The 14,461-nt window shown below is 40.2% G+C and overlaps 1 protein-coding gene across 1 annotated transcript; it reads right to left on the bottom strand.

The window, feature by feature from the left end:
- Window positions 1–489: 489 nt before the first annotated feature.
- Window positions 490–3,338, bottom strand: LOC137783154 (motor neuron and pancreas homeobox protein 1-like). Its single transcript, XM_068572946.1, has 3 exons — window positions 2,862–3,338; window positions 1,649–1,809; window positions 490–1,341 (listed from the first exon to the last, which is right to left on the bottom strand). The coding sequence occupies exons 1-3, from the start codon at window positions 3,322–3,324 to the stop codon at window positions 1,009–1,011; spliced, it is 957 nt and encodes a 318-aa protein (XP_068429047.1). The 5' UTR covers window positions 3,325–3,338; the 3' UTR covers window positions 490–1,008.
- Window positions 3,339–14,461: the final 11,123 nt, after the last annotated feature.

The following is a 14,461-nucleotide window of genomic DNA, read 5'->3' as shown; positions in this document are numbered from 1 at the left end:
TAGACTCAACACATATGAATACAACTTTATTTTTCAAACTATTCACCTCCACAAAAACAGTAGTGTTGCGTTTAGAGTAAAATATATTAAATTACACAATGTTAAATTATATATTGACAACATAACACGCTTCATATGAGAGCAGTTTACAAAATACACAGAAAACCATGGAGTAGCTGCAGCCATATCTGTGCGTGTGTGTGTGTGTGTGTGTGTGTGTGTGTGTGTGTGTGTGTGTGTGTGTGTGTTCGAGCGTGCGAGCGTGTGTCTGTGGAGTAAACTAAATATAACATGCAGTTTTAAAAAGATGATACAAAACAAAAGGTTGAATATTGTACCTCATGGTCATATAGCCAAAACCTTGGGTGAATATGAATCCATTATTTGTCTTATTACAAATATGGAAAAATTCAAATAATGGTGAAATATTTGCCAACATTTGTAACAGACCTGACACCAATGTAACACTGACACTCTTCACAACACAAATTTCCAAGATAGTATTTCTGTCTCTTTATCCACTACCATGAAAGTGCTATCATCACACCCTTTTATACACTTTAAGTACATGTACATTCATAGATAAATTAGTTCATTGCAAATGACAAAACAGGAACATAAGCTTTCAGTATTATTATACTGTTTAAATCACGAGTAAATCATGCACAAAAAAATGCCCATTATAATTCAGAATTATTGGTTGAGTGTGTAGTCTTAACTCAGAGAGATTACTTAGCATTAAACCATTCTATTTTTTTAAGTTCATAAATGCGGCATTATTGTGGGTTGATGTTTTCAGTTTTCAAATCCAGCCCAATGTGCAGATGTTAACATACTCTTTTGCTAATTTGGGCACACCAAGTACAGATATGGCACAATGTTGGGCTGTGAAAAATGTAGGATCCTCTTCACGCCACCATGTTTCTGCACCTAATTGCATTGTGTATTGTTTCCTCAAGAGTAATAAACATAAAATGATGTACAATAAAAGCATGCCTAACTTTATAACTACGCAAAAACCCCACTTCTTGTTCTTGTTCCCTCCTCCAGTTCCTCCTCAGAAAAAGAACTGTAGTTCCCTGTTTCTCCTCCAGCATGCCTCGTAAAGCCTACAGAGCCTAAAGAGCCTGCCCTCAGCACTTCTATTTCCTCTTTTCCATCCTCTTCATCCCCTTCTATCTCCTCTTCATCCTCCAGGCTCGAGCTGTGTGAATCACTCCGAGGCTTGGTGCAGTGAATATCCCTTCCAGCTCTTTCCGTGTCAGTCAGAGGCAATGCTTGGTCCTTGGCTTTGCGACTTCTCTTCCACTTCATACGTCTGTTCTGGAACCAGATCTTAACCTGGGGGAATATAACAACAGGTATCATGACAGTTAAACCGTGTAAACACATTTAGTTGTGTGGGGTTCAGGGTGCAAAAATGTGTTCTCCTTCTTTTTGAAGGGATTTGTTGCATGGGGATGGGAAGAATGTTGAAAAAGCAGTTCACCATAACCCTTTCTTAAGAAGAGGAAGCTACTATACTGCACAACTTGCCAGTGACTTGGAAGGATGGGGATAGAAGGAATACACTCACACTACAACAACAATGTTCCATGTGATCCAATGTTCAATACAGTACATCCGACAGGCTCTGACTCTGTCTCACCTGAGTCTCAGTCAGCATGAGTGAAGTGGCCACCTCAAAGCGTTTAGGCCTGGATAGGTACTTGTTGAGCTTGAACTGGTTTTCTAATTCCAGCAGCTGCTGGCTGGTGAAAGCTGTCCTGGGCCGCCGACACTTCCCCAACAAACCTGCCTGGATCGGGACTGAACGGGGAAAACCGAGAGGAAGAGAGTTAGGTTATTCTATCATTTTTATCCGCTTACAACTATTATGGATAATGGGCCTATAATCAGAAGAGGCCGATGATAAAAGTGAAAATCTGAAAGAATACAGAGTGACAGAAAGTATTAAAAGAAAATCTTCAATTGAATCCTCCCCAAATCTTCCAGTTTGGTTTCCCTTAAGGCCAGGTAGCCCATCTGTCTTCCTGCTTGTATATCTTGTTTTCTCTGTCCGTTAACATTTATTACCATGATGTGAGGTCGTGGTGAGAGGATATTGCTTTGGAGGGGTAATAAAACACCACAGGAGACCATTACCTTAATGAAAACATTGTAAATGTTATCAATTGATTAAGTACATCTATTTCAGGTGTTACCTTTATACAATAAATATTGCATTTTTTATGATGTACATTGTTCTTAAGAGGCAGCATCTCAATGACACAGGCTCTTCAAAAACCAACACCAGCACACAGGTGTTAAGAAGCTGTAAAGACATGAATGGCTGTTGACCTTTCCATTAAACAATAAATAACAAAACACACAGCAACTGCTTGAGTTATATACAATTTTAAATAAAGGGAAACAAATATATGATCAATTACTGTTAATTAGGTGTCCAGAATTACAAAAAAATATGTCTATGGAAATTAGAATGTACAGGTTTATTATTATTATGATTATATTTGTAAATGTAAATAATTATACAAAATAGTTACAATTACATTAATTTTGTAGTTTATTAGTATTACATGATTATACTTAATGTCATGACTTAAATATAATAATGTACGTTTAAACTAGTAGTAGTAGTAGTAGTAGTAGTAGTAGTAGTAGTAGTAGTAGTAGTAATAGTAGTAATAGTAGTAGTAGCATATACCGATTATTATTATTTATATTTTAGCTAACTTTGACCTTTTGATTTTCATTTGGAAGGGCTTGTTTAACCTCTGGATAAACATAAAGCATTGTAGTTTTCTCGCCCTCTTCAGGTACAGGAAGTGAGAGCGATAAAGTTCAGGAGCTTCGCTCACCTCCATAGTCTCCGAGTCTGGGTATCACCATGCCGGCTCTGATCCAGGGCTCCAGCGGGTGCGTCGCCATGGCCCCCTTCAGCTGCTCCGGGTACGGCTGGACCAGCTGCGTAAAAGCGGGGTACATGAAGGCGGGGTGCTGGCCTCCGAGGGCCGCCAGAGGATACATGGAGCCCGGGTGCATTCCGAGGAGACCCCCTTGGTGCAAAGCAGTGAAGCCTGACTGGGACAAGCTGAAGAGCTGTGATTTGGACAGGACTCCCGGCAGGGCTGCAGAGGGGTTTGTTGGGTTGGGATGAGGGGAGGGCGACTCTGAGCCGCGGCTCGACACCGGACTGCCGCCGGGACTTCTGCTGTAACACAAGCCCGGGGGCGCAGCATCACTGTCCGTCCTCTGCGCCACGTCGTGCGCCAGTAGCGCATCAATACGAAAGTTTTGAGATTTCTCCATGGTGGTGGTCATTCTGTGGCTTCAAAAAAAAAACAACAAAAAAACTTTTGAAGTGAAGTGTCTCCAGTTTCTGAACTCGCTAAGTTGTCTGAAACTGATATATTCTCACGACTTTTTCTCGAAGAGATGTCTTGTGTCGGACTTACTCCTCTTTAGCGTCTGCGTCAAAAAAAACACACTTCCCCTCCAGCAGTGAGCTGAGAAATTACTCGCACACAATAGCGCTATAAAGTCTGCTGCGTCGTGATTGGCCAGAGCTCTACAAGGGCCGGGTATGCTCCTTCTAGTGAAGGGTTAATTGTAGGAATTAGTGCACTCCTGCGTGTTACAGTCTACAAACACACACTATCAACAGTAATCATTATTTACGTTTCATTTCTTCTTAAGCATTAAAAATCCATGACGACTTTCTATCTTTCAGTCTCGGAGTCTTTCATCTGTCTGGCAGTTTGACCTCAAATATCATCCCATGCCTCAAGTGTGATTGAAGTGTAACTTTTCACACACACTTGAAAATTATATTGCGTTGATTATACTGTAATCTCACTGTATGACGAAATTCATCTTTTTACAACGAAGTCTTCATTACATTTTATGGCCCACTAAGGTTGACAGTAACCGGCGGTTCTTATCAGCGGTTGCTGCTATGATTATCGGTCATCACCACACCATGGGGCAGATAAAGGGCAGTAAACTGACAACAGAGTAAACTCATTTTCTCTCCCAGCCGACCAAATTCACACACAAAGTATATGGACAGGTGAGACAAAGTCCTGGAGCAGCTGTCAATCACCAGCTCCATCACAACACACGTTATAATGTGCAAGGATTCTGATAAAAGGTAGTGAGATACCTGCATATAAGTAGACTTTTAATTATTTGTATTATTGTATTGTGTTTATTAGAGCAGCTGGAGAATAACAAGTAAGCGAGGAAAGAGAGGATGGCATGCAGCAAGGGCCGGATGAGCTAGTACATAACTGGATGAAACTGTACATTATATTATGCATACAGTTTTGCAAAAGACTTATTGTTGCCAACCTAAAGCTGACTCCTTTGTTATCTGGAACAATATCTCAATGTAATACTTCACAAGATGAATTTATTCTGTTTCACCAACAGCGTCCAATCTGCATCGAGCCGCCACAGTTCAACCAGTGGGGATTTCCTGCTGGTTTTTACTGGACAGATAAGAGACAGTCAGAGGCCTGGGAAAACAAACTGCTCTCACTTCAAAGACAAACACACCGACAGCTGCTGAACTACACAACATATACACTTAAAGGCGTATAGATGCATATGTGGGTGCAGGCATGTGTTTATACTGTATGACCATCAAGACAAATGATTGTCCGAGTATTTTCAATCATATGACAGTTTTCAGACGTTAGTTTAAGTAATCAATGTTCTCCAAGTTGCAAATCAAAAGGATTTGAATTTGTTAATTACAACAGCAGTTGAAGATAAGACTTAGTTTAATGAACTGAGCAAGTGATAAAGCTTCTTTCTTTATTTGACTTATAAGACACACATGCATATGAAGAGGCTTTGATGTTTCCTGTTTAATGTCACCTCTCAGGAATAACAGGTTAATAATGAACATGTTATGTCATCAATCATTACTGAGAGTCTGATAGACACACACGGCGCAGCACAGGTAGAGCACAGGAGAGTCAGAAGCTTTGACTATAAGGAATGGCTGACCTGTGAGAAAGCGGTCTTACTGGCTACTTTGCACACGTTTGTGATGTGTCAGTCTGGTAATTATGCTGCTGTTGACATAATCAATTGTTTAAATCTGTGAGAATATGAAATCAACAAGAATATCTGTCTGTCATTATGTGGTGAAAGTGTGAAAGTCATGTTTTATACAAAACAACTTAAACCCACATTAATATACATATATATATATATATATATATATATATATATATATATATATATATATATATATATATATATATATATATATATATCAGTGTTTTCTAACAAGAAGATCTTAACGAGGAAGTCATTCATTGCAAATGAATTACATGACATTACTTATGGCAAAATAGATGCTTTATGTTTCAGCGATGAGGCCCTTTGTTTCCATGCCCTTGATGGTCAGACAGGTCACAGTAATGTGTGAAGTTCCAGGTGGTAAAATCCAGCTGTAAAGTAATTAATGCTCTGTGATCTGTTCTACATTAGATATGGGAGAGCGTATCTCATTATTTAATAACGTTTGTCCAACATATATTGTCATCCTAGCACAAATATCACATCATAGATAAGGTTCAGCAGATATTAAAATCATTGCTTTAAAAAAAATTAACACCACTGGGAGGTATTATGTGTGGTAATAGATTGGAATTGTGATTTATGGTCATTAAAATTGCCTTGTTTATAACCCTTTACAAAAAAGTCTTTGTAGCCTATTCATATCATTTTATCTATTCAAATATAGATTGCATTCATAGCCTGATACTTTGAACAGTAATATACTCTGCAGATGGAGCGATCGCTTGTGTGAGGTCAACATATGTCTTGTTTGATTAGAATGGAAATGTTTTTCTTGAATGACATTCCTTCATCTATAACGACATTTATTAAACCAGAAGTCATGAATCAGGGCTGTTTCAACAAATACAAACCAATTGAATACATTGATTTACTACATTACATTGATTTACAATCTAATACATTTGAATATCTGATTTAAAGTTGGCTTGAACAAAGTCAAACGCTTTAGCAGAAGTCCAGCTCATCTTGATTAAGCAACACTTCCAGTAGTTATTGTAGTAGTTATAGTAGTGCATTGAGTATTTTAGTTTTGGTCGGCCAGTCCTGAACTCAAAACTTCTGAAGTGCTCCTGAATGTTGTTCTGGTCAGTCGCATTAAATAAATGAAAATAATCTGAAACGTCAACCAAATTGGTATTTCAATATTTGAGCTCACGGGCTGTACTATAAGTCTTCAGTGTATTATTTCTTTCTGAAGATGAAAGAACACACAAACACATTTGTATGCACACACATACACACACATACACACACACACACACACACACACACACACACACACACACACACACACACACACACACACACACACACCAGATAGGAAAGAGCAACAATGCAAACCACAGAGTCAAAACAGACAAGAGCGAGTCTGGGAGACACAGAGCCGCTACTCAAAGCTCCTCTCTGCCCTCAGCTGTAAAAAAAACCCATTCATGTTGCTTCTATTCATACACAAATGTAAGAGAGGTTAACCCAGTGGGCGACTCTGTCAGGCCTCCTTCGCACAGAGGTTACGCCTTCGTTGCACGGTGGTGCACGGGAGAGGCTAATTCAAAACAGTTTGATAGCACGCAGGAGTTTGTTTTAATAATTCACAACTGCAGTGGCCAAAAACACTTTCAGAATTGTTGGAACATTAGCTCACACTGCTAAAGCAACGACTCAGCTCATACTGCTGCCAGAAATATAAATGGAATCAACTCCTTTATTGAAAGAAAAAGGGTTTTCCACCCAAATCTTTCAAAATGTTCCAAATTTGGTGTTTAACCATGATAGTGACTAAAGTGGCCCTCATTGGCAGATGTAAGTGACACAGATTAATGTGGCCACTGTGGTATTAAAGTCAAATATGACTATGTATCCCAGGAGATAATAAGGCGAGAAGAAAATCCCCAACTTCTAGAGTCTAATAAAGCCTGTTGTTCTCCTGCTGTCTGTGTCCCATTGTGGGTTCCAGTCTCATATCTGCGTTTGGTTGCTATTGTTCTATCTATTGTCGTGACCCAGTTTTGCTCTGATTGGCCTAATGGACCGCAGGGGAATAGAACATTTCCTGGTTGGGCAGTGGTGGGTGTTCAGGGTTGCAAGGTTCAACGTCGTTCAAAACGAGTTGATTAATGACGGCCGTCACAAGTGAGACCACGCCATAATGAGGAGGACAGGAGGGAGGAGCGGAGGAGGAGGAGAACAGGAGGGAGGGGCGGGGGTTGAGGGAGGAGGAGGAGGAGGAGAGCTGAGATTGGATGATTATTACTTAGCACGGTAAACAGTGACATGACAGTACAATGAGATGAGGCTTCGGGGTAGAAGTGGAGGGGGAGAGGAGAGGAGTCACAGAGCCAATTAGTGCTAAACAGAAGTCTGTGAATGAGAGGAGGAGACAGACACACGTAGAGCTGGTTAACACGCAAAGACAGGGGCAGTGACGGGGCGGCAGAGTGCTGGCTGCAGAGTAGTTAAACATCTGTTGCTCTGTGGGACACCCAGACTGCTCTGCAGGGTCAGGTTCCCAAAATACTCATTATCCAAATATGCTCTTCCTTTAACGCAAATACACGATGGCTGTAAAGGACCTTAAACTCTGTATACACAATGGTTCTTCTTCATAGGAAGGTTGAAACCGTCTTATATAATAAAAATATATTTAAAAAAAAGTTGCAATGGCAACTTGATTCATGTGCCATCTTCACTAAATGAGTAACTCCTTCTTTGTGGTACACAACACAAGCTAACTTCACAACCCTAATGGATGCTCAGTACCATATCATGTGCCAAATCTAGTCCAGGGAAGCGGTTAGTGTCAAACTTAAATCACCGCTCCAAATGTTATAAATAATAAAGGTGCAATATGCAAATACCAAATGCATTTAGGCAAATAGCTACACATTCAACATTACTTAACCCAGCGATACAATCAAGCGAGACTCCTGCAAGACTGGAGAGCACTCAGCTACTGATGGGCAAAGTGTGGATGTTGATGCAAGTCAATCAGAGTTAGTCTATATTTGACTGGCACAGGATATCATTAAAGTTATTGCAAGCAAAAGTTATTTTTCTTTTCTAAAAGTGCAACTTCTTGTCAGGCTAGAAGTCGGTCGAAGACATCTTCTGGGGATCTTGACTATCAAACAGTACCTGGGATATTTCAGTCCGCCCCAAGGGTGTGGATCGACAGACCATTATTGCCACCACGCAATTTTGTTCAGACATGACTATATACCTCTGAATGATGACTCTTATCCCAATCAGTTTCCTCCTTCCTGCGCATCCGTTCTCTGACTATTACTCCTGCTTATTTAACGAGTCCTCATCATTCTCCCCATAACACTCCAAGCCGTCAGAGTTGAGACAGTTCAATTAGCCTCGTGGTCAATGAACACTCCCACCAATCCATGTTTGTGGAGTTTAATCAGATGGGCTTGTGTGCATGTATTTGCATGCCTGTATGTGCGTAAGGGTTAGGGTTAGGTGATGAAGGGAAACACATCAATCTTTATCACCACCTCACCTGACACTGCCGTATAACCTCCCCCTTGCTATTCATCTTCTTCTCCTCTCATTGCTCCAATACATGAAGATTTCAAATGAACAATTAGCTATATTCTTGCAAGTTAGGACGATTCATGAAAAGGCTAATGGGAGAACTGTAACTCACAGAATGAGAGTTACAGGTATCTAGAAATAATGGCATTGTATGTCGCTACAGCCTGCATATAAGAGAGTGCTGAAATGACCAAGTGATTTATGGCTTTGAAGCAATTTGGATAAAAGAGGCAATAAGCAACATTGGTGACATGTCCTCTAAAATGACATATCCATATTTTTCTTTTTTCCTTGGTTGTACTTGAAGGTATTTTTGTTCAGCGCTTTTGTCTCAATGTTGATGTTCACTGCTTCTGTTCATTTGAAGAGGTATACAATATGAATACCTGTGTTAGCTCAGAACATCTGTCACCAACAAGAGATATTCTGTCTCATCGCCAGGTGACAAAACGTCACAATCACGTCACGATAGAAGGAAAATTCTCGCAACAATCCCTGAAAAGAATTGATTCTGACAGAAGCATAATGCTCTGAGTCAGGAAACCCAAATATAAATCCACTGTGCAGCACGTGTGTGATATACTAGGTCCTTGTATACAGCTCACTTGTGTTAGTGAGGCCATCCAGGGGTTAACAGAAGATTAGCTTTGCTTTAATTGGTCGTTCTGACTGAGGTGGGATTGACAGGCGGAGAGGCGGGGCTGCCACTGCTTGATGTATGTTGTCCCACACTGAAGATGAGATTTCATTTCCCTAATTGACCCCCCAGGCCCCTCTCCTCACTCTGACTTTACACCTTCCCTCCTTCTTGTTTTTCCCTTCCCTTCTGCCAGTATCTGTGCCTTCGCTTCTTCTCAGTGCCCCAACCCCAGATGTTGCTTGTCTAATAGCAGTCGGAACAATTTAATTAGTTACAGTAATGTGCAATGAAAAAACAGTTGTTGGGCGTCATTACAGGCCATATGAGCTGCTAAATGAAGAATTATCATCCTCACTGTGAGCAGCTCTGGACTAACTAAAAAGTCTGTTCTACACTTCTGTCAGCCAAAACCTAAATGGCTATTCAGCCCCGGAGGAAAGTAAGGATCTACACTTGAAATAGTTTGGGTTATATGCGATATTAAAATTATGCAAATGAAGTTTTAGGGATCTGTGAACACGACAAAAGGATAGGTGGCCTCGGGTCTTTCGGAAAAGTGATAAAGCTAAACTTTTATTTAGTCATAACTTTACATTTTTGTGAAGATGGGAGTATATTTTGAAAAGACACGATGCATGTAGGCTACACACCTTACGTTGTTGATCTCCAATGCAGAGGGGCACTAACCAAACAGCAATGTTTGACGAGTTGGGAGTGAGAATGTGTTAAAAGGACATTTTCCTAAATTCACATATCTGGATGGTGAGCAGATACACACTCACACGCTTGTGCTCGCCTGTGCTCCTTCCTAATGTCTGTAAATGAGCAGCTAATGATGTGTGTGCAGCTATTTGCTTATCCATATCAGTTCTGCAGCTGCTTGCATTCACACGTACATGCAGACAAACACACACACACACACACACACACACACACACACACACACACACACTACACAACCACTTTTGTTGGCACAATGATTATCAAGAATAAAAATAGTGATGATTTATTATTTGAGTTGTTCAAACTTTAGTTCACTTACTTTTTTCTTCTTTATAAAAGAAATCTACAAACTAAGAGAAGGATAGAGCAATTTGAGTGGGCGCTTTGGTGCTTAAATATTTGATTGTTGGCAGATGTGGTCATTATTTTCTTTCAGAAGAGGGAAAAAAAGAATGACACAAATAAAAAGTAGTAAAATACATTTTCACCTTACTTAAAACAAGCAATTACCACTCAAAGATTACTGTAAGTGACCAGCAATTGTGAAGTATTAGTATACTTGACCTTATAAGTCATTATAAAATGCTTTATGAACATTGTTAGAAAGCATTGTGGTTGAGTGGTTCTAACTTTAATTATGCAGCCTTATTAGCAGAGTATAAGTATGTTTATAATGCGTTATGCACATGGGTGTCATAGACAGTTTTTTCCAAGCAACAATGTAAAATGTGTGGAACATAATTTGAGTTGGCAGTTAGAACAATCAGCACTGTAACATATTTGTTTGCGTGTTAAACAATAGCATAGTATAAACACTTGGCCATGTTCAACTCCCAGCTATATCTTCCCCTGATGTGTATGTATAAGAGGAGATTACTAAAGTGATCACTTCTGGCGTCGCCCATGTTCACCTACACCCAGATGGTGCAGCAGAAGCCCCCTTTTTTCCTCTCAATTCTTAACTCTCCTCCCTCCATTCTTGCCTATTGACGGGATAATGGCTACAAATTGATGAAGCCATTGAGTGTGCTGGTGACACGAGGGTGAGTGGGGACACAAACTCTCCACCACCCAGTAACACTCATTAATCAGACCTTTTCCAGCCCCTGTCCCTCCCTCCAGACTGCCTGACACACTGCCAGGGGCAGTAATGTAATGTGTGTCTGTCTCAGTGTGTGTGTGTGTCCCTCCCCCGTCTGCCTTTATTTCTTACCACATTTCTAGATTATTCTTCGTTGGTTCTATCTATATGTGTCAACATCCGCACCCACAGTGCAGATTCATAATAAAGCAACTTAAAAAAAAGATGCTCCTCGAAAACGCTGTATTGTTGTTGTGAGACATAAAGATAAACAATTATATGCTCATTAACAATTGGAAGAAATGACCAAGATGTTAGTTCAGTTATAGTGTAAGGCAGAAAAGAAGAAGGAACCCATTTCCACTACTATGATGCAATAATTAAGATCCTGAGATCGTATCTCGTAATTATGACTTAACTATCTCATAATTTCGACGAAGTATCTCATAATTATGAGATAGTATCTCGTAGAAATGGGCTGAGGAGAACACAAAATGGCTGTATTATCCCACATGGAAGGGAGAGTGAATTAATTTCCACCAAAAGACAGCCAGTCTGTTTCTGGTTTTGATGTGTGGTTTCATTTACATCACAGCATAGATTTATGTCGGAGTAAATCAGCGGCCTGGTGGCCAATGTGTTGACATCTACATCCTAAACTCCCTCACTCAATAATGAAATCAGCCTGGGTGCAGTGGCAGCTCAATGCAGTCAATACGGTTAACTAACCTCCAGCACACATGGGATGTGTTATCTGCCTTGCAAAAAAAACAACCCAGATTTTCACAGTGTGAGTCAGTGAGAAAGCATATCGATCTTTCCTGAAAAGGACTGGCATCCTTATTGTGGAGCTGTTGTTTGTGCTAAAAAAAAACAACAACAACAAATCGAGCGGAGCGCTGAGTGCAAACGACATCAAATCGTTGGAGATCAGCCGGAGAAATGTTTGTGACGTCCCCGGAGACGTATCGCCAAGAGGCTCACAATATGCTTATTAAATTACAACAGTTAAATCACATTATGGCAATATCTCCTGGTCCAATATTTTATGTAGAAAGGAGGATAGTCATGAAGATTTCATCTCTAATAATATGCAACATTAAATTTATGGCAGAAGGAAAGAAAGGTTGGCTGAAGGAGAAAGATGGGAGGAGGAGAGGGCTGGATGTTGAATTTAGAGATTCATTAGTTCACACTGAACTTTGATCGTATTGACTCTTGACGGCAGTAAATTCAGGACATGGAAAAACCCGTGGTTATCAACCAGGGGCATTACAATGGCAGCTTCCATGACTTAATGTTATTTGGTTTATTTGGGTCTCCTCGGTGACCCTGCAGTTCAAACTGCGGTCACAATTAACATAGTTGCAGTTGTTGCGTTTTCACTGTTGAAATTTGGGGGCAGACAATGAAGTCCAGCCAGTTCGAGGCCTTCTTTAATGAAACGCCGGGCCGTTGCTTCTGGAAGGAAAACAAGTCAAACATACAAACCGCCTCGGGTAGAGAAGAAACTAGTGCATGAGTAATGTTTATCTATTGAGTCTTTGTTAAAATATCCCAGCAACATCGAGTATTTCTCAATTGAATTGACAAAAGCAAGATAAGAATAGTTTTATTTCTGTCAAAAGGAGCCTGAAATGTCCTCCGTTCAGTTGAAAAAGTCAATGTTTCCCTCGGAAGGTTATTGTTGGCCCCGCACGCTGATTGTGACTGGCCCCTAGTGTCTGTGCTGTAACGCCACGAGTTCAGTGGCCCAGTTATTTTTCAGGAGCCACTAATGCTAAACGTCTTGAAGGATTGCTTCGGGAAACATCACAAGATGTAAGAGACTCTTTAAAATGATTTAACTGAGAATTAAGATATCAATTATGACAATAAAATAATTATCAGACAGCTTTTTACTAAAAGTTTTAGTAAAATAATATACTTTTAAACACATAATTAAGAGAACAAGCTGTTTGCAAACCCAGAAAGCTCATTATTATTTTTAATAATAGGACCAGCTTCACTCCTGGCGCACTGCTTCCAGTGTTCCTGCAGGTTTGATGCTAGCAGCGAGACTCTAGCTGACACACAAAACATAAATGGGACTTGAGCCTAATCAGAAAAGCCCACAGAGACGTGCTGCATGCTCCAGTAGCAGAAAAACAGCAGGTCATCAGAAACGAGCCTCTTTAAGGCCACCGCTTACTGCCACCGTCAGGTAAGCACCGCCACAAAGACAGCTTTTATCCCCCGGCAATTACGGTTTAATAGTCACAGATGAGTAGGAGTATAGTGACGGTGTATTCTTTTTTTCCTTTTCATTTATGAATGCTTTCATTTATTTCACAAGAGAGAGGGAGTCGAGGCTATAAATGTCCACTCTCTCCAGTCTATACAGTTACAGGGCTGCAGTCGGTATATAACCGGATCAGGAAACAGCATCTTTCTGTGAAGCGCCGTCCATAACTGCAGCACACTGACCCGTCTTTCTTGCCTCCATATCCAGCAGCACTACAGTCCGCTGCAGCCGATACGCTCCATGAATATTATGAGGCATTTATTTTGGAAATTGTTTCGAGTTGAAACAATGCTGCTTTATTCAGGAAAACATTTGTACAATGTGTTGGTATGATAGCAACATGATAAGGTGCCTTTTCAAAACTATACTGTATACCAGCTTACTACATTACACGCTTGTATTCATAGTCCTTAAAGTAGTTTCAGAACATTAGTTTAGAATAAGAATCGCCAACTGGCTAAATCTGCTGGATTTGCACTCCCATCAGTATTATTTGTATACATCATATACATGCACATATTTTCCAAAGTGAGTTGTGGAGTGAAGAACTTGCAACCTCTGCGGTTTATATGTCATAATTATATAAACTAATTTATACGTTTAAAACATGTTTGTCTTGTGTGATCTTTAATTTATTAAAGTTGTACATAGCAGCAAATAACCATCAGTTAGGACAGCTTCTGTTCTACATCGTGGCTCGTCTTTATTGTAATGTCACATAAAATCCATGGGATGTCACCAAAGACTACACTTTCCTCAACAGGGTCTACTCTCTACCCTCTATTCACCTCCACTGTGAGAGATGGCGCTCCATGTTCACCATCCAGTAGGATACGTCAATACCATTATGATCCGCCACAAATTAAACTGAATTGAATGATTGAAGTGGCAGAACCAGTAACCATTGAATGTAAGATGAATAGAGCGAATTAGATACACACACGTTATGAATTAGTACAGGATAACAAAAATAAAAAAGTTAGATGAATTTCTTGTTTTGTCTGGTCCAACAAAAGACCTGCTGCCCTGTTGTGCTGATGGGATGCAGATCTACATCACTACTCGCACGCTGGTTTAGCAGGATATGGAGTTG

The sequence above is a fragment of the Clinocottus analis genome, unplaced genomic scaffold (genome assembly GCF_023055335.1).
Source record: "Clinocottus analis isolate CAN_PGR_092001 unplaced genomic scaffold, fCliAna1.0.p SCAF_12, whole genome shotgun sequence".
Lineage (NCBI taxonomy): Eukaryota > Metazoa > Chordata > Actinopteri > Perciformes > Cottidae > Clinocottus > Clinocottus analis.
The sequence above is the reverse complement of the archived record's forward strand: the minus strand, read 5'-3'. Positions and strand labels throughout refer to the sequence as shown.

Coding starts and splice junctions, on each gene's coding strand:
- LOC137783154 (XM_068572946.1), bottom strand. CDS start 3,324: ATGACCACCACCATGGAGAAATCTCAAAACTTTCGTATTGATGCGCTA. Junction 1,810..2,861: donor CAGACTCGGAGACTATGGAG/GTGAGCGAAGCT, acceptor TTCCCCGTTCAG/TCCCGATCCAGGCAGGTTTG. Junction 1,342..1,648: donor TCATGCTGACTGAGACTCAG/GTGAGACAGAGT, acceptor ATATTCCCCCAG/GTTAAGATCTGGTTCCAGAA.